The sequence below is a fragment of the Eretmochelys imbricata genome, chromosome 7 (genome assembly GCF_965152235.1).
Source record: "Eretmochelys imbricata isolate rEreImb1 chromosome 7, rEreImb1.hap1, whole genome shotgun sequence".
In the NCBI taxonomy this organism is placed as follows: Eukaryota; Metazoa; Chordata; order Testudines; family Cheloniidae; genus Eretmochelys; species Eretmochelys imbricata.
Window position 1 is genome coordinate 1,975,573 of NC_135578.1, and position 16,742 is coordinate 1,992,314.

The 16,742-nt window shown below is 42.8% G+C and overlaps 2 protein-coding genes across 7 annotated transcripts in view; one reads left to right on the forward strand and one right to left on the reverse strand.

Annotated features, from left to right (window-relative positions):
• The window catches only part of PXK (PX domain containing serine/threonine kinase like), a 57,923-nt gene extending 48,665 nt beyond the window's left edge, over window positions 1-9,258 (forward strand). For 3 of the 6 annotated variants that reach the window (XM_077822801.1, XM_077822799.1, XM_077822805.1), the window contains 2 exons: window positions 3,323-8,778; window positions 8,990-9,258. In XM_077822801.1, the coding sequence (XP_077678927.1) occupies window positions 3,323-3,519 (197 nt within the window). In that variant the 3' untranslated portion in view covers window positions 3,520-8,778; window positions 8,990-9,258. Of the gene's footprint in view, window positions 1-3,322; window positions 8,779-8,989 lie in introns of those variants that run through there. The other 3 variants (XM_077822804.1, XM_077822803.1, XM_077822800.1) reach the window with 2 other exon arrangements.
• Window positions 1,588-11,982, reverse strand: PDHB (pyruvate dehydrogenase E1 subunit beta). The gene is made up of 10 exons (XM_077822806.1): window positions 11,875-11,982; window positions 11,733-11,795; window positions 11,313-11,420; window positions 11,165-11,227; window positions 11,053-11,088; window positions 10,623-10,908; window positions 8,960-9,070; window positions 8,101-8,192; window positions 6,848-6,989; window positions 1,588-6,190 (listed from the first exon to the last, which is right to left on the reverse strand). The coding sequence occupies exons 1-10, from the start codon at window positions 11,926-11,928 to the stop codon at window positions 6,045-6,047; spliced, it is 1,101 nt and encodes a 366-aa protein (XP_077678932.1). The 5' UTR covers window positions 11,929-11,982; the 3' UTR covers window positions 1,588-6,044.
• Between the last annotated feature and the right edge of the window lie 4,760 nt (window positions 11,983-16,742).

Below are 16,742 nucleotides of genomic sequence, written 5' to 3' on the forward strand. Positions count from 1 at the left end.
ACACCGTTTTTTCCTTCTATGTTACTATTATCATTGTCCCTTTACAGAAGTCCAGCCTTTGTTGTTCATATTCAGTTTTGGACAACTCATCTTTTTAGCCTCTTTAGTCTGTTATCTTCTCTGTTCTTTGTCTATTGTGTTCTGAGTCTTTCTCTGTCCTATCCTATCAGTTTCTCTGTTTTGTCTCTCTGCAATCTCGTTCCTTACTCAGATGCTCTTGACTCTTTTGTGGCATATCATATTAATGGCTAATTCATTTGATCACAAGTTAAACAATAAGGATGTGGGATGACTTCACCTACCCTTTTGTTCTACTCTGACCACTTCAACCTTAATGCTTACCATCCTGCCTCAGCCTTTGCTGTGGATCACCATTTGTTCTTCCTTCTGCCATGAATTTTAAGTATCACTCTTCATAATATTGCCCCACACTCTGCTGATCATAAGTGAGCACATTAGTTAGTGAGACTCTAATGGTGGGGATAACTTTCCAATAAATGTTATTAATAAACTTAGATTTTCAGGTCCAGTTATCTGTGCTGGTATAAGGACAAATCAGATAGGCCAGTGAATTACACAGTGATGAATTTGGGCCATCTCTGATTTTCAAATATGTATTAACTTTGCTTCCAGCTCAATTACCAAAGAGAGGGATGGATTTAAAACAAAATCTCTGCAACAGAGAGGTGGTCCCACTTTGCCCAGTGTGGGAGTCCTTCTTTGAACACTGGCATTTCTACTGGAGAGGAGGAGAGTAAAACAAAGACTTGAAACAGCCACATATTTCGATAGGAACAGGCTGTTGTTTTCCCATCAGAGGATTGTCTCCCCCTTCCCTGCCTTGCAGGAGGTGCTGGCTTGTGAGGAAGGGACACTCTCTTGTCCAAGTGTCCGACGTACAATAACCATAGGAATGCAGTGAAGTCACTGGCCAAATAAAATGCTTTTTGTATAAACATTCTCCTTTTTGAGGTAGATTTTTCCACATAGGAACAATCTTTAAAACTGACACAAATTGAAAATGTTTCAAACTAAGGTCCTTTCCTTCTAGAACTCAGCTTGTTTTATTACAGCACTTATTTTTTCACCACCACTTACTAGTGTGAGACTAAGCAGCAACAAGGAAGAATGGAACAAGTTGAGAAGGAAGTGATTGCTTCAGCTGCTTTCCTTGTGGCTGAGCATTGAATAACTTTTGAATGTCGTTCTGTGTGACTTAATTTCTTACGTAGTCATTGGGAGTGTTGAGTTAATGGAAATATGGCAGCATGTGGTTCTGCTCTGGTAACTATTGCTTCCCTTAGCCTCTTATCACTTCCGTTCATTGTCCGATAATGGCAGAGTTTTCACCTCTGTGTTCTCCAGATGTTCTCCATGTAAACCTGGCATGACTAAGTGCGATGCTGTATCTTTCACATTCCCCTCTTTCCTGAATGTCTATTGATTACCTCAAATCACCAAAAAGTACCTGGGTGATGGATGTAATCAGACCTCCTCTACCCCTTGCAGAATATGTGGTTTGTGTATTGGAAAGAGTCATCCTGTTATCTGGCAGAAGAGGGCACGCTATAAATAGGCTTGGCAGAATTCAATCTATATATATTTTTTTAATTTCAACTGATATCCATGTTAATTTTTAAGCATTTAATTCTTAGAGTAAAATTTTCACAGTTGCGCAGAATTATGCATTTAAGTTCTTATTTTTATTGATTTTAAATTTTCAGTGGCAGGCAAATATGGGGGTGGCAGACAGTGGGGGAGGTCAGACAATAATTATTTAAGTAATGTTCACATTCAAAAAGTTAAGGCTTTAAACTGTTAACACACGCACACACCATCAACATCACGTGTCAAAAATGTAAATACCTTAAACCAAACTAGTTCTCAAGCAGCTTTTTGCCTATATGCAAATTTTGATTATCCATAGAAATATTTTTTCATCTTTGTGTACAGTGAAATTGAAGTTTACCAAGATTTGCTACTAAAAAATCAAATCCTTCCAAGCCTAACTAAATTTCCCAGCTCTGACTTTGTATGGCCATGCGATGTGGGGTTGCAAGGGAGCATATCTGAAACTCTCTGGCTCTTATGTGCCTGTATATTTTTGATGTAAGAGTGTAAAGTTGACACACTGAGTTACAGAAAGTGAAGCGTATGTGTGATCTAGATCAGTGGTTCTCAACCAGGGGTCTGGGGCCCACTGTGGGGCTGTGAACAGGTTTCAGGGGGTCCGCCAAGCAGGCCAGCATTAGACTCACTGGGGCCCAGGGCAGAGAGCTGAAGCCCCACCACCTGGGGCTGAAGTCGAAGCCAGAGCAACTTAGCTTTGTGGTGCCCCCTGTGGTGTGGGGCCCCAGGTGATTGTCCTGCTTGCTATCCCTGAACACCAGCCCTGGCTTTTATATGCAAAAAAACAGTTGTAGCACAGCTGGGTCAGGGAGTTTTTATAGTATATTGCAGGATCTCAGAAAGAAAAGGTTGAGAACTGATCTAGAACCCAGAATGTAGCAACGCAAGTCAAGATTTTTCAGTGCTAAAAGTGCCACTGGCCAGCACTCTGGTCTCTTTGTGGCCCTCGCAAGAACTTGTGATGCAGTGTAATCTATAAAAGGATATCACTACTCAATAACTAATTTTAATAGGAACTTGCCTTTTTCTATTTCTTAGAAAATGGGTCTCTCTATATCCCTTATCAATACTTTCATGTATAGCGAATGACCTAAAAACAGAATTTATGGACCGGAAAATCTGGCTAGAGGGAAAAAACCAGACTTTACAGTGTAGCTACATCTGGGACATAGTAAGAGACTTAATGCCATAGCCCAACTATTTTATTTATTGGGTCTGGCTTTGTGAGATGGGGGCAGACTGCTTCACTTGGTGTTAGCACTAAGAAACAAACCGCAGGAATCAGAGATGAGGGGAAAGTCCTGGAAATCATTTAATTTCATCCCTCAGCCAGCACAAGATTCTTATAATTTGTAGTTGTATGGCCCCTTGAGTCTCCAAGTAACTGGGCATCCAGGGCTTCCCTTCAAAGGTGACTTGGATGATCTCTTATCAGGGGACTGTATAGCCTGCACTTACAGGAGGATGGATGTGATCTCCTAGGTCTTTCTCGCATCTAATTTCTATGTCCTCCTTCTCCACAATCTGATACCTATTTGCAATACTCAAGAAGTTACATATTTACTTGGGTAAATGACTTCTCTAGTTGATTTATTATTCTAGCAAGGCAGCTGCAATTATTAGATCAGCTTAGTCTTGTTTTTGGTCAGCTAATGTGGTGGTTTCTTGTGTAATTACTGTCTCATTTTAACAGGAGTGTCAACTATGCCCCCGCCGCCACCACCAGCAGCTCCTCCACTCCCTCCTCCAATGGATGGGGTAGTGCATCCTGACCCTTCGCCTGCTGCCAGTGCCAGCCGAGAAGCCTTACTTAGCTCCATTCAAAACTTTCAGAAAGGAGCTTTGAAGAAAGCAGACATGTGTGACTACAGTGTTCCCAGGATCAGCTGAAGTTAACTCTTGACAGCAGGATCGGATATTTTTCCCTTGAACAAATGTCCTAAGTTGAGGCATGATCAGCCACTTCATGGTGGTCTATTATTTTGCAGCTGTTTGTTCAGAGCCATTTCAGCTTTTTCTAGAGAAATTTCTCCTTGTCCTTGAGTAGCAGCACTACGTTGTTTGAACTGCATTGCCATATTGTGGTAACTCTGACTTCATTTATTCCAGTTAAAATGAACTTTAGTTAAGTGATTTTTGGGGAGGGAGGGAGGTAAAGCCATATTTTTACCATCTGAAAATAGGAACAAATATGAGGATACTGACTCAGTACATCTGATTCCACCCTACCCCTTGTTTCAAACACACTTGAAAATCTAATGTTAGTCTGCCCTATTTTCCTACAATTCCTTGTAGTTGGCACATTACATTTTTGCTGCATCAAAAACCAGCCATTTACTTTAGATAATTTTTTTTAAAAAAAGCACTTAATCCAAAGTGTAGTACACTGGTGAGGGAACTGTAGATTTAACTCTGTCTCTATGGCATATTCAACAGTGTAGCATGAATGCTTCTCATGCTTATATGTAACTAATGTTTAGGGTGGTCATTCCAACAGTACATGTAGCTGTTTCTAGTTACCACATGTGCTGGGGAAACAAACAGCCTGTTAATTCAGGCAATAAAATGGGAGTTAATTGGCACTGATTATTCAACACAAGTTCTGGATTGGGGAGTTTTCAACACAGGCAAATTTTGCATCCATATGAAATTAATCTTGTTCTTGGGGAAGTTGCAGAACACTTTGTTTTAAAATGCTGACTGAAAAGATCCTTTTATTCTATGATTTGCTTAAAACCTTAAACAAATTGCACTTTAAAGGATTATAGATAATCCATTTTAAATTCAAGTACACATCAGTGTTTACTATGCAGAGAATGTCATTGTGTATAAAGTTTCATGTAACCTGTGATATATCAGTCATATTTTTATTAAAATAAATGTCACTGGAATTCCTCCAGTCAGAGAATGAGGGTTACTGCTTTAAAATAAGTTGGGCTGTAAAATAGAGAATCTAATGCAGCAGAAGCTTCTACACCCTGCATTTAAGTACTGAAATGACAAGCTAGTGCTACATCAGCTTGCTGACTGTCCATGCGAAGGGAAGGAATTCAGCTCCTTGGGTAGGTGAGTGAGGCTAATTCAGTTCCCTCCATGAAGATACAGTTTGGTACTGCATCTGACAGTGACTGATACATGGCAACAATGCTGACAGGCTGTAGTGATTATCACTAGCTTCTCCTGAAACCATTGTTCTAGAGGGAAGCACTCTTAAAGTAACAGCACTTGTCTAGTTTCTCTAAAATGACTTCACTGGTGCCTCCTTTTTTAAACACAGCACCTTTGCTATCTACTCTCATTTCCTTATTGGGGTTAGGAGTGGTTTTACAACATCCAAACAAGGGTTCCATTATTTCTGAAGTTAAGATCACTTAGCAATCAAGCTCTCTAACTTCTTACTAGGAGCTGTAGCTCACAAAAGCTTATGCTCAAATAAATCGGTTAGTCTCTAAGATGCCACAAGTCCTCCTCTTCTCTCTCTATATAGTTGTTTTTTTTAAAAGATGTCTTATTTTACCAGGACTTGATTATGGATTACTCCTGTGGTGAAACTGAGTGGATGAATGAGGAATAATTAAGATTAAAAATTTTTTGAACAGGTGCTGCTGTTAGTATAGTCAAAGGATTTAAACTGCTAAAAAGGGTTAAGATTCTAAATACTGATCTTCTAAACTTATGTTGAGCAGCTTATCTTGGATTGAACAAAAATAGTCCATACTGACTTATTTCCTCTCTACAATCAGTTTCTTATCTGACCCAGGGAAAGCTCTAGTACTGGACACCATAAGGTATGAAAGCACCTGTACAGCACAAGGATTTTCTTGAGACTGATCTTGCACATAGTTGGCAGCTCCACAATCATAATAAATTAGCATTTTTAGAGAAACTGCACCTTGAGTCCTGCAGCTCATTAGTTACAGCTGCCAAGAGCATGGGATTTGTTTTTTCTAAAAACTCACTTACACACATTCTTTCCTCCACCAAACTAGGGCAACCAATGTACTGCAGCCAGCATCTCTCATTGTCCCTTGCAATTTACCTCTCTTCTCCCCAAGTTCCACAGAAGCAACTCAGAGCACAGGTGACCCTTTCTTTCTTTTACCATTTGTAAATGGCACAGAGGGAGGCTTATTTAGATACTGTTTTCCTAAGGCTTTTAATACAGATTCACACTTTACAGATTGAGTCTGGCACCCATACATGTAAGTGTGCTTAGCTAGGTAGAAGAAAGTAGCTGAGAGGGTGACCCACTAAACACAGATTAACTACATAAATACATTTAAAAGGTCACCTGAACTTTTCCTTCAGTACAAAGAGCTCAATAGAGCTATACAACATTATGAGTAAGTGTGTGTAGTCCATTCCATTAATGCTCTTAAGACACACACTTTGGAAGAGCACCATGTATATACAACCTAGATATTTAATATTTTCTTCACTGCAAATATGATATCTTTCACTTGAGGTAAGCAGTTGTCTTCCAAAATCTTTGCATAAGGCATAGGAACATCTGCACCTGTGAGACGCACAGCTGGAGCATCCAAATAGTTAAAGGCAGGTCCTGGAATAGAATAAAAAGGTCTTAGGAAAGGCCAATGTATTTTTAGCTACAGCTTTCATCAGGAGGAGTTAGGGTCTCAAAGTGATCCATGGGCCAATCCCTTTACTCCTGGAGCCATCCTTTGATGTGTTAACCCTAAACCTATAGACATTCTTGCTTAATTCTCACCATCTTCACACATTCATGATGCATCTGATGAAGTGGATTCTAGCCCACAAAAGCTTATGCCTAAATAAATTTATTAGTCTCTAAGGTGCCACAAGGATTCCTTGTTGTTTTTGCACCTTCAATGAAAGTTTACGGGGGGGCAGTGGAAGATGCGTGTCCCACATACCCTTCTAGGGCACGTTACTAGGTTGCCTAACTCACTACCACCTACAAAGCCTCTGCAAGCTCTGGCTCTAGGGGGATAGGCCACAGTAGAATAAAGGGGTAAAGGTTTTCACTGGTATGTGCTTTTGTTAAGTTAAATGGTTAAAAGTCTAACAGAAAACCTGAACCTTGATTTGATTAGAAATTTCCTTCTTTTCCTTCTCACAAAAACAGTTGTCTGGAGCAACTCATGTATCATGAGAGTAGTATGTTTAAGGTTAGTGAGCTAACTTTGGAAACATACAATACAAAGTTAAATAAGCTTCAGAAGCTATTATGACCTACCTTCCATGATCCTAGCACAAATTTCAGCTCCTACTCCAAACTGCGGCCAGCCTCCTTCCACTGTTATAAGATGATTTGTCTTCACAACACTGGCTTCTATACTTTCCACATCCATTGGTCTAATCGTACGGAGGTTTACCACCTTAGAGAGAGTGTTAAGTGTTTTATTTTTGCAAGAGGTCCTTTAAGCCTATCTATAATTGCGTAAGTGAGTACTCTAACCTTTAACTTCATCTTATTACTTTGTTCTTATCCTCTCAAGGACAAGTGGTTAAAGAAAGGCAACACTTCAAACTGAGATCTAGGGCATTTCCTCCAACTGTGTGTATTCGGCAGCCATTATTTTAGCCATCGCTTTCCTCTGCAGAGGTACCTAAGTTCTGTATTTCAGCTGTAGTCACACCCACAGTACAAAGAGGAACTACTCACTTTGTTCTAGGATAGGATGCTTCTACCTGCATGAAGAGGACTAATTTTAGCCACATCATCATGCTACAGACTCCTCTCACACCCTCCAGCAGGTCAGAAGTCTGACTTTCTGGTCATCCCCTCCCTTCATACAGAGCTGTAAGCAAGCCTTGCACACACATTCACTTGTGTTTCTGCTTTAAGCCTCCTTGGATCAAGGCAAACAATAGCCCTTTCACTGTCTCTACGTAGTTTAAAATATGAACACACGCACAGAGCACATCCGTTTACCTTAACTAATTGATTTTAAAACCAATTAGTGAAAGGGCTAGATGCTAGAATCAATATAGACTTGACCTATATCAGTATGGCTTATAGCCTGTTCCTAAGAAGCTAGATCAATATAAGCCAGACTTATACTGATTTGAATGTCTACACAGCCTTTGATTTAACTGAATCAGTTAAAAATAAACCCCACTTTAAACTTCTACAACTGTTTAGACAAACCCCTGGTCACCTTTTAGGAATCCCACTAAATGTCATCCTGCCTAGCTGCAACACTACTGCCATGCATAAACAGACCATCTCAAACACAAGCTTCCCTTTTGCTTGTGATTTTGACTTACATACATGGTATTAATTTGGCTCCAGCTCTATGATGGGAAATCAGGGGATGGCAGATACATGCAAGGAACACATTTGTCTCCATCATTGTTTAAATCAGTGATGAAAGAGTACTTTGAAGTGCAAACAGTTTACTAGACTTAATTTTGCATGACCTTAGTTCAATTTTAAAAACAGTAAGGAATTTCTTCACTAGAGACTGGAATCCTCCCATAACGCACCTCACACTCCACACCTTCTTTGACAAGTACAGCAGCTGCTTCCAGACAGTGTCCAACAGATCTGGAGTGTGACACTAAAGTAACATGGGTTCCTGAAACACAGAAGTTGGTGATGGATCAAGTTACATACGAGTTAACTACAGAAGTCAGGGTGTGGGAAGATCTAAGTAGCTATAAATAGCCTTATGAGCTCAAGACAACACAGTCCAGTTTTGAAATAGTAAGTACATAAGGACTGAACATTGATTTAAATGGACTTTTTTAGTCTATTCAGAAGTGATTTATACATTAGGAATAGCCTGAAATTCAACATCTGAACTCATCCTGAGTTTGCGTATTTGAAGCATCCGACACTTATACTCTGCATGCAGAATGAGTAGTAGCAACTTGCGTGGTATGGCTATGAAGTTCTCATCACTGCAAACGAACTTATGTATAATAAGAAATTTGAACCACTGCAAGTTTGTTCAGCACCTCAAAGGTCACTAAGATTCTAAACACAAGTGGTTGTCTACATGCAAGGAAGGAAGAGAAATGTGACAGATTTCACTCAGCAGCACATAAGTCTATTACCTGGTTCATTCCAGTCTTGATCCAGAATCGCACCTTTTTTCTAACAACCAAGATATTGTGACCAAAAGGATGGGACCAAGTGATGTTCTGTTTTATTAACATGAGGTTAGTACAGTATGTTAGAAGTTGAGTTTGGACTTTAGAATTCTGTCCCTTTAAATATTTTCCTATTCCACAGGAAGAGAGTGTTTTGTATGGGAAATACGCTATTAATTAAAGCGACCCAACAGAGTAGGAGAATTTGAGGATCAGATTATGTGAAGTGTTAAGAGTATTCTGAACTTACCTTGCCTTTCTATTTTGGCTTTTCCAATAGGAACAAGAAAGTCCTTTGACTGAGCTTCTTCTGACATTTCAAAAGGGACTCCATACATCAATTCATTTTCCAGCATCACAACTGAAAAAACATCAAGTGCTTACTTGGTTAGTTTGATGCACTTCTCCAGCTGAAAGCACTATACAGCATCATCCAACCTCTCCTCCCTACTCTACCCTCCCCCCAAATTCCTAAAGTGTTAGGGGGCTCCATTATGCTAAACTCAGCTTACTTACAAGAGGGTGAACAATAAATGCAATAAAAGCATAGTTTGAGTAGCACGTTTGTATCAGCATGAAAAATGACTCAGTTAACCTGAGCAGCTAGTAGTACAGCACTGTTTTAAAAGTTTGACTAAATGATCCTGTTTGTTAACATGGTAAAAAACAAAACAAAAAACCCCAAAAACCGTACGCATTTAAGTTTGGTGATTTGAGATATTCAGTGGTAGGCAGAAGCCTAAGACCTGATCCAACCACCTTTCCTATGAGCAGTCCCATTATTCATGTGGGAAAGAATGCAGGAGACTAGTTCCTTAATAGGGCAATACAGTATTAACTCTTTTTCTACTTGGTCACTACAGAAATTAAACATCTGGATCTCCCTATTCTCACTCTAAATTGAATTTAAACAAGAGGAACTAGGGCCAGGAGTTTGTGTAAGATTTCTCCCTTTAAGTTCCTGGAAGTCTGCAAAAAAGTCATATCATGTTTTAGGAAGATTTTAAAAAAAGAGAACTTTGACATAATGGAACTCTCAACAATAGTAGTTAAACTCATTTGTATAGGAGACAAAACTTTCCCAGGAGGCGAGTCTAATACTCTGGAATGAATTCCACCAGGAACTAAAATCTATCACAAGCCATACCGCTTTCTGCTCCAAGTGCCAGGCACATTTCTCTGACTTTGCATTTTCTAATATAAACACAGAGTAATAGGTATTTATTAAAGACACGGTACCAAAACAAGACACTCCACTGCACATGCTTCTCTCTCTGGAGAGAGGAGGAGAATAACCACCAAGTGATAGGTGCAGTCATTTGTGCCTGCTAGCATTAAAGCCACTGTACGCAGCATGCGCCCTTAAAATTCCCAAGTTCATTGTTATGGTGTTAGTCTTTAAAAATCAATGCATCAAAGGTGCCCGATACTACAGTGATTTGTGCGGTATGGTTAATGGACAGAGTAACTTTGACTTTTCTATTCTATGAATGTAGATTCAACAAGACGGCACTACTGAGTTAGTAACTAGTAATTTACAACTAGGGGAGTTAGAAGCTTGTGTGTGTAGTTTGTTTACCTGGGACACCTCAACTTCAATAGTGTTAATTTTCTGTGAAGTTCTTAACCACGCACTGAAGCTGAGCTGGGAAGGGCACAAATTGATCCTATAACTTGTGTTGAAGTCAGCTGCAGATACTATATGCTAGGAAAAGTGTGCAGAAAGACCCTAATTGCTCCTATAAGGGCATAGAGAATCTTTGCAATAAAGCAGTGATTTTAAACAGTTTAGGAGTTAATCAAATATTTAAATTTGCTTTAAAAAAAATTCATTCAGAGACTAATTGGAGAATAAGTTTAAGCAGCTAGCGCTTAATCATTAGACCATGGTATTTATAAAAAGTTCCATTCACCTGGATTGTCATCCCGGACTGATGCTTTAAGTAGACCTTTTGCATCCTCTGAACTCCAAGGGCTGACTACTTTCAGTCCAGGACAATGCCCATACCAAGCAGCAAAGCACTGTGAATGTTGTGCTCCTACTCCAGCTGAGGCACCATTGGGACCTCTGAAGACAACTGGGACAGGCACTATCCCTGCAGACATGTAAAGTGTCTTGGCAGCAGAATTTATAACTTGATCAATTGCTTGCATGGAGAAGTTGAAGGTCATGAATTCACAAATCGGCCTCAACCCAGCCTGTTAAATTAAGACAGCTATATTAGTAGTTAAAACACTAGTTTAACTATCATAATAGCAAAGTATTTTGCATTTAACATTTTTCTGTTAAATGAATTAAACCAAGAGAAAACTGATCCCACTTCAAAGTGTCAAATTACTTACCATAGCAGCACCTACAGCAATTCCTGTAAAGCCCATCTTAAAAAGAAAAAGAAACGAAGAATGAGTATGACTACAAAAAATGAGGGAGGAGGGATTGCTAATTTATTCATACCTCTGATATAGGAGTATCTATTATTCTCTTGTCTCCGTATTTCTTCCAGAGACCTCGGCTAACCTGCAATTAGCAAAGAAAATCTGGGTTGCTAAGATTATATTTCCAAATACTAGTTAATTCAGTTAATAAACATGAGTCCACTCACCTTGTACGCACCATCATACTGGGCAACTTCCTCTCCCAACAAAAACACCGTCTCGTCCCTCTCCAGCTCCTCATCTAATGCCTGATTTAATGCATCGCGGACAGTCACCTGCGGAAGACAGATCAGCCGCTCAGGGCAAGTACTGGAGCGCAGCAAACCCGCGGCTCCCGCGGGCAGCGGCGGCGGCCCCGCGTGCGCGGAGAGCGGCCACCGCGAGAACTGCGGGAGAGACGCTGCCCCCCACCCCGGCCCCCCCGCCGCGAAAACAGGTGGCGACGCCGCCAGCGCCTCGGCCAAGTGACGGACCCGGGCCCGCCCCACAACCCGCCGCTCTCCGCGGTGCTACGGGCCTGGCCCGTTCCCAGCCCCCGCCCCGGCGGGAACGGGGGGGGCTGCCCCTCCCCCCCGGTGACCCGTTACCTGGGCGGCGGCCGGCGCGGTCCCGTGAATCCCGCGGCGCAGCTGCAGCACCCGCCCCAGGCCCTGCGGAGAGACGGGGACACGCGTTAACACGGAGCCGGCAGGGCGAGGGCGGGGGCGGGGGCAGCCGGCCCGGCCCTACCTGCTGGGGCCCGCATCGCACCAGCCTCCTCAGTGCCCCTGCGGCAGCCGCCATCTTGCCCCTGCCCTCTGCCTGTCGGCCCGCTACGTCACTGCGTCACACCCTGTCTATCCAATCAAAGCCGGGACCGCCCCGTCACTGCCCGGCAGCCGGGCGCAGGGGGCGGAGCTACTCACTGTTATCGCGAGAAGAGACAGAAGCGGCCGCAGGGGATGTCTTTGCCTCGCTTCCGCCCTTCGGCGCATTGAGCGGGTTCCGCCAACCCGCGGGCCGAACGTCCTCTTGCCCTGCGAGTACGGTGAGCGGCTTGGACCAAAGCTAGTACGGAGACGCCATCCTTTACAGCTTTGCCTTCCCCGGAGGGCAGGAACCCATGGAAGACTTGTCTCCAGCTGCTGATGTTGTCAGACTTCACTGGTTTGGCCTGACGCTGGCCACGCTGGGTGCTGCTTCCAGCTGGTTGTGGTTATGCTGAGAGAGGGGGAAGGGGATTTCAGCCTGGTGGGTGCGGGGAACACTTCAATCTCTTTGGTCATTGGATTACAGACCTAAAAGTGGCAATTCTTCAACAAAAAAATTCAAAAACAGACTGCTGAATTGGAATTAATTTGCAAACTGGGTACAATTAACTTAGGCTTGAATAGAGACTGGGAGTGGATGGGTCATTACACAAAGTAAAACTATTTCCCCACGTTTATTCCCCCCCCCCCATTGTTCCTCACGTTCTTGTCAACTGCTGGAAATGGCCCACCTTGATTATCACTACAAAAGGTTCCCTCCCTCCCCACTCTTCTGCTGGTAATAGCTCACCTTACCTGATCACTCTTGTTACAGTGTGTATGGTTTCAGAGTAACAGCCGTGTTAGTCTGTATTCGCAAAAAGAAAAGGAGTACTTGTGGCACCTTAGAGACTAACCAATTTATTTGAGCGTGAGCTTTCGTGAGCTACAGCTCACTTCATCAGATACATACCGTGGAAACTGCAGCAGACTTTATATATACACAGAGAATATGAAACAATACCTCCTCCCACCCCACTGTCCTGCTGGTAATAGCTTATCTAAAGTAATCGTCAGGTTAGGCCATTTCCAGCACAAATCCAGGTTTTCTCACCCTCCACCCCCCCACACAAATTCACTCTCCTGCTGGTGATAGCCCATCCAAAGTGACAACTCTTTACACAATGTGCATGATAATGAAGTTAGGCCATTTCCTGCACAAATCCAGGTTCTCTCACTCCCTCACCCCCCTCCAAAAACCCACCCCCATACACACACAGACTCACTCTCCTGCTGGTAATAGCTCGTCCAAACTGACCACTCTCCAAGTTTAAATCCAAGTTAAACCAGAACATCTGGGGGGGGGGGGGGGAAACAAGAGGAAATAGGCTACCTTGCATAATGACTTAGCCACTCCCAGTCTCTATTTAAGCCTAAATTAATAGTATCCAATTTGCAAATGAATTCCAATTCAGCAGTTTCTCGCTGGAGTCTGGATTTGAAGTTTTTTTGTTTTAAGATAGCGACCTTCATGTCTGTGATTGCGTGACCAGAGAGATTGAAGTGTTCTCCGACTGGTTTATGAATGTTATAATTCTTGACATCTGATTTGTGTCCATTTATTCTTTTACGTAGAGACTGTCCAGTTTGACCAATGTACATGGCAGAGGGGCATTGCTGGCATATGATGGCATAAATCACATTGGTGGATGTGCAGGTGAACGAGCCTCTGATAGTGTGGCTGATGTTATTAGGCCCTGTGATGGTGTCCCCTGAATAGATATGTGGGCACAATTGGCAACGGGCTTTGTTGCAAGGATAAGTTCCTGGGTTAGTGGTTCTGTTGTGTGGTATGTGGTTGTTGGTGAGTATTTGCTTCAGGTTGCGGGGCTGTCTGTAGGCAAGGACTGGCCTGTCTCCCAAGATTTGTGAGAGTGTTGGGTCATCCTTTAGGATAGGTTGTAGATCCTTAATAATGCGTTGGAGGGGTTTTAGTTGGGGGCTGAAGGTGACGGCTAGTGGCGTTCTGTTATTTTCTTTGTTAGGCCTGTCCTGTAGTAGGTAACTTCTGGGAACTCTTCTGGCTCTATCAATCTGTTTCTTTACTTCCACAGGTGGGTATTTTAGTTGTAAGAAAGCTTGACAGAGATCTTGTAGGTGTTTGTCTCTGTCTGAGGGGTTGGAGCAAATGCGGTTGTATCGCAGAGCTTGGGTGTAGACGATGGATCGTGTGGTGTGGTCAGGGTGAAAGCTGGAGGCATGCAGGTAGGAATAGCGGTCAGTAGGTTTCCGGTATAGGGTGGTGTTTATGTGACCATTGTTTATTAGCACTGTAGTGTCCAGGAAGTGGATCTCTTGTGTGGACTGGACCAGGCTGAGGTTGATGGTGGGATGGAAATTGTTGAAATCATGGTGGAATTCCTCAAGGGCTTCTTTTCCATGGGTCCAGATGATGAAGATGTCATCAATATAGCGCAAGTAGAGTAGGGGCTTTAGGGGACGAGAGCTGAGGAAGCGTTGTTCTAAATCAGCCATAAAAATGTTGGCATACTGTGGGGCCATGCGGGTACCCATAGCAGTGCCGCTGATCTGAAGGTATGTATGGTAACTCCCATTGTTATTTGTGCTGGAAATGGCCCAACTTGATTATCATACACATTGTAAGGAGAGTGCTCATTTTAGATAAGCTATTACCAGCAGGAGAGTGGGGTGGGGGGAGGTATTTTTTCATGCTTTGTGTGTATAAAAAGATCTTCTACACTTTCCACAGTATGCATCTGATGAAGTGAGCTGTAGCTCACGAAAGCTTATGCTCAAATAAATTGGTTAGTCTCTAAGGTGCCGCAAGTACGCCTTTTCTTTTTGCGAATACAGACTAACACGGCTGTTACTCTGAAATCTGTGTATATAAATCTCCCCACTGTATTTCCCACTGCATGCATCCAGTGAAGTGAGCTGTAGCTCACGAAAGCTTATGCTCAAATAAATTTGTTAGTCTCTAAGGTGCCACAAGTCCTCCTGTTCTTTTTGGGGAAAAGTTGTTATCTTTGACCACGTAAAAAAACTAGAGTTAGTGTTTTTCGTTCAGAGATGTCATGCGCCCGTGCCTCGGCACAGGGATTGGAAACTTAGCAGGGTGGTTGCAGTAGCATCAGGGATGTGCCTGTGAAAATCTGCCCAAATCTGGCCACGTTATACACCTCTGTGGTTATGATAGGGACTGCAGGTTGAAAAGGTGATCTTGGCACTTGGAGTGAAAGGGACTGAGGTTTGCGATGGTCCTTACTGTCTGTGGGCACTTGTTCCACACTCTGCTGGCTCTTGAGAAAGTGCTGAGTCCTGCACATGGGCTTCATTCTTGTAGTAGCAGAACGTTCCATTAGCCTAAAGGAGCAGAGCTGCAGGCCACAGGTCTCAGCCCAGAAGCTGAGAGCAGCACTTGCATCCCACTGCCCAAGGTTCAGCTGGTACTGGGGAAACTTTGGTAGTTGCCTTGCACGATTCTGGCTGCTGTGCTGTGTCCCAGTGTTTGAGTGTGGTGTCAGACAGTGAAGTCACAAGACCACAACACTTGCACCAACACATTAATGGGGTTTCCAGACACCACCCTGGAGCCTGAAGTGGCGCCCCTGGGACTGGCTCTGCACAGCCAGGGTGTGTCTTCTGTCACACAGCGCCCATGCTGCTCCACAGGGACACTGTCTCCCTGTGATGTAGCCATGATGGCCCCAGAGCGCCTTGTGTCTATCTGAAAGTGAAGTTAATGAGATGGGAGAGATCCATCAAAATGGGGCTGGATCGGTGTATCCAAAGCAGGGGTCAGACTAGAAATATCACTGCTGGCACCACTCTTTAGGTGGAGCCTGTACAGGAAGGGTGGGCTCCACCTCAACCAACATGGAACCAGACTGCTGGCACTTCACAGTGAAAGTGTTGTAGAGCAGTTTTTAAACTAATGGCTGGCAGGCACACAGATGAACAGAATTTGTTGGGGAAGAGTCAACATGGTTTTTGTAAAGGGAAATCCTGCCTCACCAATCTACTAGAATTCTGTGAGGGGGTCAACAAGCATGTGGACAAGGGGGATCCAGTGGCATAGTGTACTTAGGTATTCAGAAAGCCTTTGACAAGATCCATTGCCAAAGGCTCTTAAGCAAAGTAAGCTGTCACGGGATAAGAGGGAAGGTACCTCTCATGGATTGGTAACTCAGTTAAAAGACAGGAAACACAGAGTAGGAATAAATGGTCAGTTTTCAGAACGGAGAGAGGTAAATAGTGGTGTCTCCCAGGGGTCTGTATTGGGACTATTGCTGTTCAACATATTCATAAATGATCTGGAAAAGAGAGTAAACAGTGAGGTGGCAAAATTTGCAAATGATACAAAACTACTCAAAACAGTTAAATCCCACGCAGACTGCGAAGAACTACAAAAGCATCTCTCAAAACTGGATAACAAAATGGCAGATGAAATTCAATGTTGATAAAGTAATGCACATTGGAAAACATAATCCCAACTATACATATAAAATGATGGGGTCTAAATTAGCTGTTACCACTCAAGAAAGAGATCTTAGAGTCATTGTGACTAGTCCTCTGATAACAAGACAGAAAATATTGTATTGTATCTATATAAATCCATGATACGCCCACATCTTGAATACTGCGTGCAGATGTGCTCGCCCAGTCTCAAAAAATATATATTGGAATTGGAAAAGGTTCAGTAAACGGCAACAAAACTGATTAGGGGTATGCAACGGCTTCTGTATGAGGAGAGATAATAAATCTGGGACTTTTCAGCTTGAAAAAGAGAGGACTAAGGGGGATATGATTGAGGTCTATAAAATCATGACTGGTGTGGAGAAAGGAAAT

Bases quoted from the DNA above. Each gene is read 5' to 3' on its own strand.
- PDHB (XM_077822806.1), bottom strand. From the start codon at position 11,928: ATGGCGGCTGCCGCAGGGGCACTGAGGAGGCTGGTGCGATGCGGGCCC. The intron at 11,089-11,164 runs GTATGAATAAAT...TTTCTTTTTAAG, and splicing joins TAGATACTCCTATATCAGAG to ATGGGCTTTACAGGAATTGC. The intron at 10,909-11,052 runs GTAAGTAATTTG...TTAATTTAACAG, and splicing joins TTGCTGTAGGTGCTGCTATG to GCTGGGTTGAGGCCGATTTG.